This window comes from Pelecanus crispus, chromosome 2, assembly GCF_030463565.1.
Source record: "Pelecanus crispus isolate bPelCri1 chromosome 2, bPelCri1.pri, whole genome shotgun sequence".
NCBI classification, from domain to species: domain Eukaryota; kingdom Metazoa; phylum Chordata; class Aves; order Pelecaniformes; family Pelecanidae; genus Pelecanus; species Pelecanus crispus.
Window position 1 is genome coordinate 142,079,762 of NC_134644.1, and position 7,708 is coordinate 142,087,469.

The following is a 7,708-nucleotide window of genomic DNA, read 5'->3' on the forward strand; positions in this document are numbered from 1 at the left end:
AATCTTTTATCGTCTGATCTTGCTGGATCATATTCTTCAGTGAACAGGTCAGATACGTCTGAAAATTTGTGCTGTTTTCTTACTTTATCACAGCTGTTCTCACTGTTTCCCTTCACCTTTGCAAGTCACGTGCGTTATTACTACATGGTTGATACATTTGGCATTGAGATGTCTGCACCTTGGGCAAAGAACAAATGGCAGATTTCTCATTTGCTTCAATATTCTTGCAGTGTTTCACGAAGACGCTTCATAGGAAGAAATGCGCATGCTCTCATGCTCATTATTCTTTTTTTAATCTTTTTTTTTTTTTTTTTTTTTATTTTTTGTTAATTGAGAGGTAGTACATTATTTTATGTGCGTCAGGCAGGCTTTCAGTCAACGCTGACCTCTTTCCATTCCCTAGGTGTTTGTTAGGTTTTGTGGGTTGGTGGTTTTTTTGTTTTGTTTTTGTTTTTTAAAAAGCAGTTTCCTGTTTCATAGTGGTTGTTCACAGGAGTAAAATTATCCTGTAAGCCATTGGCATGGGACGCCAAAGCTTGATAGCAATGAACTTCTTTTTAAGTCAGTCAGTCTTGCAATGATACTTGATATAGTTATATTTAGACTAAATAAAATATGGTGTAGAACCCTTTTCTTGGCTTCTCAGACACATCGTATGTACACCCTCATACACCTGACTGAAGCTGGGGAGGTGAGGACTAGAATGAAGAATGGACAGGATTTGTGAAGTTATTCAGAGTTGAGGGTAGGGAAGGGTTGGCTGTTGTCTTTTAAGTATCTATTTTTAAAATAAAAAGTGTTTATAAAAAGAAATGAGTTTTTTCTTTTTATTTAAAGAGAGAAAGCTCAATCTTTTGCTGCTGTTAGTGTTTGTGATGACTTCAAGGGCTTCTTCAGTGTCCAGCAACTGCAGTAGGAACTGATTAAAAAGATTTGTACTCTATGCAAACGTGATGTTTCAGGTACTTTAATAATAGCTAAAGCTTCCCACTGCATGCAACTGTGCAATGTTGCCCTTGTGCCCCCACCCCCGGTCTCTGGTTACAAGTCTATAAATTAAGAAAAAGAAAAAAAATCTTAATGGGTTAGATCTATAGCAGATACTCCAGCAGGGATGAAAATCTTTCTCTTATTGAAATAGGAATTTCCTTGTATCTTTGCCAGCTCTCACATTAATACACATGATCACGTTATTCCATAATAACATGAGAAATAATTATTTTCTAATGAAAAGTAGTTCTGTGTTTATATCTAGCTTACAGAGCATTGCTTTCTAACCTCTGCATTATAGTTTATCTATTCTGCTTGCTCTGTTAGCATGTCTCCACTTGTTTCAGTGACTTTATGGTAATGCATTCACTTTGGTGCAACTACCAAACCAAAATACGTTAGCTGAGTCTGAAGAGGTCTATATACAATGCCAAAACTAATCATACTAACGGAAAGGAAAATACACAAACCATAGCTGTGCCTGTGTATGATGAGCACGGTGTTCTGCACGCAAAAGCATTATCGATTTGTACTTTCTTACTCCTTATGCTCTGCATTTTGTGCAGAAAAGAACTTTCTTCCACCCCCTATCTACCTCCTACTTCCTAGCTAATATTAAAAGCAGAGACAGCTCTATAAAGAAATTATGTTGCTGAGGTCATTGCTTTTATAAAGTACTCACTAGCACTTTATGAAGTATGAAAAAATGTTGTTTAAAGTACTGTTGAATACAGATTGCATAAAATCCACACACCTTTTTTGCTTTCTACTCTGTTTCTTCTCTAATTTCTCCAAATTTTGAGATTGAGGCACCTTCTTTTGCTGCTTACTGCATAGCCAATCTACTCCACAAGAAGAACCCTCTAGTTCTATTCCTGTTCCATAATGTTATCTGTTTTTGTGGTGTTCTAAGTGTTGTTCTTTTTTTTCTTTCTTTTTTTTTTTTTTTCTTCCCATCCAGGTACTGCTATGTGGATATTTGTTAGCAATGACTGATGTGGAATCTACATATGCAGACTTTATTGCTTCAGGAAGAACAGGTAGAAGAAATGCATTACATGACATACTTGTGTCCTCTCCGGGTGGGAACTCTAGTGAACTGGCCTTAAAGTTATCGGAACTTGATATAAATAAAGCCGGTGAGTACATTTTGGTCTTTTGTTATAGTTATTTAAAACTAAAATGAAATGAGTAGTACACAAAACACGGTTTACCTGCACGCATTATTCCCTTGTCCCTCAGCAACAAAAATATTTTTTTCTGATAATGGAAGATCAGCAGGGGTTGCCTGCAGTAAGAAGCCCAGACTTCATAAATGGGAAGGGTGGTTATTTGCAAGTCCAACATATTGCTGAAAAAAGAAAAATCACTCTGCAGTGAGTGCCTAGTGGGAAAGTCCATGTCAGGATAAATTTTATGTATAAGGAAGTAAATAAGTATAAGGAAGAAAATAAGGAAGTCTTTATTAAAAGCCAGCTCTTTGTAATAGCCTTTAATGGAAGCTCTTTGTTTTGAAGCCTGTAGGAGAAGCCTTGTGTCTGCTTGAAAGGTTATCGTGGAGATTAATTTTGTTTTCAGCTGCCAGAGGACAGAGCTATAGCAATGCATTGTTGTTTGTTTTAATTGGATCTTTGTTTCTGGGTAAATTGTCTCATTCCCCTTTCTGCTGACACTTTGTCCGTCTTTTAAGGTGATTAGCACTAATGCAATCCTAAATCTTACTTCACCTCTAATATTACCAACATTTTTAGCTGGTTGTGCACGTTCAGTTGAGAGGAAGGAGGGACAGTATATGGTGAAGGGTCTTACGTGAAATAAAAATAGTAATATGACTGTGTAATTATTTTCATGTTACGTGGGTGGGGGTTAATGAATAGATCTCAGAGATATTTGAAAGCCCTTTTCAGATCTTAGGAAAGAGGTCTTATGTTTATTTTAATAACAGAAGAAGAAAACAAGTGCAGCAAAGAACAAATTGTTCATAAGCAGCTGCCCTGTTTGTGCACGTATTTTTCTCAGACAGAATGGCAAGAGTTCTGAGAGGCAGTCTCATCACCGGACAATCAGATGTGGGCAGCGTGATGTTTGGGTGGTTGTAGCACTGTTTGAAGTGGGGGATTCTTTTTTTGGCTTTCAGACTTAATGTACATCCTAAGTCATTCCTTCTGTAGTTGCCAGTTTCGGGCCTATAGCTTCTAGGTTCTTGCAGTTCCAGCTGAGCAGGGCCTTTTTTTTTTTTTCCCCCTAGTTAAAAAAAAAAAAAAAAACAAACTTTATTACTGTAGGTGTGTCTATTTATTTTAATGTGGGGATACATGTAAAATGTGGGAAAAACATAAAGTAGGTGGCATTTGAAATGCATAATGCCAACCTTCCTTCTTGCTTTCATTTTCTTCAGTCTCAAATTTACACTTATCAACATTGTCTTTGATCCTGTCCATTTAGAAGATACAAACAATCCCTATTTTTAAGTTAAGCTTTTGGAGTGATTGTAAGCCAGAACTGTGTTCTTTTGTGAGCTATAAAAAGAATGTGGCTTTGTGCCTGTAGTATATGTTGGTATGCACTTTGTACGTGCAGTTAGCTCTGTAGTGATGAGAATGGTTGAAATAACTGTTAGCCTAATTTTTAATGCATAATTCAGGAGTCTATTTAGTCTTTCTTGGAGACCTCTTTTGCACCTAGGGTAACTTAATGATTGCAGAAAAAGTATACAGAGTTGCTCATAAAACTACCTTAGGTAGCAGATACACAAAAATGCCTGAATACTTCTTCAGGAGGTTATGCAGTTTGAATTAGATACAATGAAAATATATTTAATTTTTGTATTATTATTACACCTAGGTGCCAGATAAAAGCTTCCAAACCACAAATATTGGAAAATGCATTGTATTATCATTCATATGAGTATTAGTATATTATCCATGTCTTTCCAAATCAGAGAGGCTAAAAAATATTTTGCATCCCAAATTCCAGTTCAGAATATACTAGTGCTTGTGGGATGCATATATGCATCACACCTGACAGGATTAAGAGGAAAACAGATGTTTGGGGATTATATCTTATTTCTTTCAAGGTGCATGTCAAACAATTTATGCCAAGTACTACCTAATTATACAAATATAGACATCAGGTTCGATTCTTTTTCTTTTATTCTTATTACAGCTATATGCATTTTATTGCAAAAGTGCAAGTACATTTGCTTTCAGCTGCATGGAGTAATGGCAGAGTAGGATAATGCAGATAAAAAAAAAAGGTTATTATAAAACATATGTAAATTAAGCTATCCAAGCATATTTAGTACATTCACTTTGAAAAGCCTGCAGATACATTTCCTGTAAAGAACAGGAACAGCTTTGAACAGCACTAGGCAGTGAGGCCTTGTTCAAAGACCACATATTTTCTGTCATGCACTATTTGATACCTGACGTGAGTGCTGGTTAATCCCCTTGTTGATGAGCCAACGACAGATAATCAAGAGTTGACTGCATAATTATGTATAATACATATAATTACTGCATAATACTCTCCCTTCAAACAACTGTTCCAGTGTTCCTTGCCCATAATAAGCTAACAACCTACTAATATCTACGGAATGGACATATTTACCAAACTTTAAAATACAGGTTCCAAGTATTCTGTGGCAATGCATTTTATCTAAATTTAGTAACACACTGGGTACATCTGATAAGTAGAAAACTGCAACAGAAATCATAAGACAGAAGGCAAAACAAAGATTTTAGTAGGGAAATCAGCAGGTAGCTCACCTGCTCAACTCTGTCAAGGTAACAAATGAAAGAAGAAACTTTATTTTAGGTTCATCTTACAGGTGATCATAGCTAAATAAAGTAGTAAGGAAAAAGTACAATGAGGAACGAGGACCGGTCTCTGCAAGTCTAATCTCTAAAACAAGCTGCTGGTTTTCTAGGTGTCCACAGATAATACCACAGAACACAGATTCAGTGCAGAAGCGGAAAGGCGACTTCCTTGTAAAGTTGTAAAAGTCCAATCACCTGAAAAAATGGGGATACTAGAGGCGTTTAAGTCAGAACTAGAATGAAGGACTGATTGCAGAAATTTGTGATTAAAAGTGATTTTAGTTCATGGTAGAAATGTTTTAGGTGTAAGCATTGGGAACACTGATAGACGTTGAAGAGTCAGTAATGTTACAGGAAGAAAAATAACTTAAAAGCTGCACACTAGCAGAACTAGTAACTTGCTAGCTTACCAACTCACACAACTGTATTATGGCTTACAGTACCATATTGTTTGGTTTGGGTTTTTTTAATACTGCCTCTTAATTTCAAAATGCTGTGTAAGAATCGCAACTTTTACTCTTAAGAGCTTATAGCCATCATGTTTTTAAGGAAGAATAGTTGAAGAGTGTGCTTAGGCAATTTTGGGATTCTCAGAATCTAAAAGCAAAATTATTTCTGTAAACGTATTTTAAGGCCTTTGGTAGGAGAGCTCTGCCAGCAGAAAGACAAAGTCTGTAGTACCAAAACAGTGTATCATAGATTGGGGTTAGACTAGTGAAATTTTTCAGTGAGTTGAGCAAATCTTTGAAGTGGTATATTAGAACCTTAGAGCTCTTTCTCTGAATCTTTGTGCACTATGTTTAACATGTAGGTAGTGAAATGTTTGGGCTTCATGTCCAGGATGGATTTTTCTTTTAAACAGAAATACCATGCAAGGATTTTTCTGTCTTTGGTTTTGCCTCCTCTTTTTTTTTTCTTTCAGGAAAGCTTGACTTGCCCAGATAGTATGAGGGATATTTAGGACTTCCTATCAGTCAGAATAAATGGAGTAAAGAGCAGGCAAAAAAAGAATAAAAAAAATCAGATTGCACTCATCTGGACTTTTGCAGTATCAGAACAAATGTACGAGGCTTTGTAGAAAATGTTTGGACAACCTGGGCAAAAGGGATTTCTATCCAATAGCAAATAATTGCATGTAGATCCATCCTGATGGAATCCTTTGTAATGTGGGAGAGAAAGAAAACTGAGAACTAACAAGTTTTCTGAGAAAGTGCCTTGCAGAACAAATTTTTATTTATTACTCAACCCATAATGAACAGAACAAACCTCACTGTTTAATAGGTTAAGCAACATTCCATACAACTTTTCATCGGGTTGAATTTGATAATTACCAGTACCCTCCAAGGCATTTTGCCACCTAAATACTCAGTGCATGCACGAAACACACTATCGCGTCTGAGCTTTTTGCAATGTTCTTTGCATTGCAAAGAACTTTTTTTCCCATTAGCAATGTGCCATTTCTTCTATCTAGAAAAGAGAAGGGTTTATGGTGCTTATTTCTATAAATAGAAATAAAGCTGCAGATGTACAGTGTGATTTGAAATGGGGAAACAATAAATATCTGTATTGAGAACGCTGCCTTTATTCTAAAGATCTATAAAGTTAAGGGGCACTACTAGCTCTACTTAAACCTCTTTACAACTTAGTGCATGGAATTTTCTTCTCTTAAATACTGTATCAAGCCAGTTCGATACAAATTACTCGGAATCCTTGCAAGATACAAGAGACAACTTATGTCTTAACATTATTCCTTACCTAACATTATTCCTTATTATGTACCTATAGCTAATTAGCCCAGTGTTCAGGGACTTCTGTCTTACTTGCACTTAGCTTCTAGCTGTCTGAACGTGTTAGGTCTTTAATCGTTAGATGAAATACAATATTTCACATATAGGTACTAATAGACCATTGTCAATGCACTACTTGGCCTTCTTTAGACAGGCTTTATGAGCAGTCTGCTCACTGTGCCACTGTAAGATGCTTTCTATTCCTCAGATCGTTCTGTGGTTTGCAGTGAGACAGCTGGACTGAACGCCGTGGGGCATGGTACTGAAAATGGATGCACAGGATGAACACAGCTTTAACAAACTATTGCTTTTATTGAAGTTGCCTCTCTTTCTAGTAAATTCTGTTCAGACTTGGTGTAATGAGATTTTTTTTTCCTCTTATATTGTCATAGTATCATAGTGAATAAATTGCCAAAAACACCCTACCATTTTTGTTAAATTCTTTCATTTCTAGCTACTTTAGGTCTGTACTTAAAATGATAGTGGTGGTTGCAGCTGGGAATTTGTTTTTTAAAGTACCTCTTGAGATGCATAGTATGGCTATCTTAGTAGTAAAAGGTTTCATATTTAATGCAAGATTTCAGTTTCAATTTCTTTTTACTTTGTTTTTGAGACTGGTGGGTGAACAGTTGGGGTTCTAGGAGCAAGACCCCTTTGTTTTAGGGTGGATCACTCGTCCTTTTCTTGTGTGTTACAGAAGGAGAAGGAGATGCACAACGAAATCCAAGTGAGCAAACCGGGGAAGCCCAAGGGGAGGCAGCAAAGCAAGAAAGCTGACATCCAACTTTGACCGACTGGAGCAGCTGCTGGATGTTTTCAGACTACAAGAGCATGCTGGAACAAATTTGTTTCCATGAGCAAGCCGGTGGAAAAGAAAGTGCATGTGTCTTCACTGCTGGAACCCACTCAACACAATGCTAAAAATGGGGGTACAAGCTGTGGCAGAAGACAGAATTTTCTCTACCTCTGTCATTAGCAATGGTTGAACATGTGTTGATTTTTTGGGATAGTGTCATCAGATGGATCCCTTCGTAATGACTACTTGATGGGAACACTTTTATGAAAGTAGAACAGGTAAATCTTGTAGCAAATGGCCTTTGAAACGTCAGAGGA

The 7,708-nt window shown here is 36.7% G+C and overlaps 1 protein-coding gene across 1 annotated transcript; it reads left to right on the plus strand.

Annotated features, from left to right (window-relative positions):
• Positions 1-1,957: 1,957 nt before the first annotated feature.
• On the plus strand, positions 1,958-7,372 carry PKIA (cAMP-dependent protein kinase inhibitor alpha). Its single transcript, XM_009493227.2, has 2 exons — positions 1,958-2,129; positions 7,293-7,372. Exons 1-2 carry the CDS (start codon positions 1,979-1,981, stop codon positions 7,370-7,372), a joined length of 231 nt encoding a protein of 76 aa, XP_009491502.1. The 5' UTR covers positions 1,958-1,978.
• The last annotated feature ends 336 nt before the right edge of the window (positions 7,373-7,708 follow it).

Bases quoted from the DNA above. Each gene is read 5' to 3' on its own strand.
- PKIA (XM_009493227.2), top strand. From the start codon at position 1,979: ATGACTGATGTGGAATCTACATATGCAGACTTTATTGCTTCAGGAAGA. The intron at 2,130-7,292 runs GTGAGTACATTT...TGTGTGTTACAG, and splicing joins ACTTGATATAAATAAAGCCG to AAGGAGAAGGAGATGCACAA.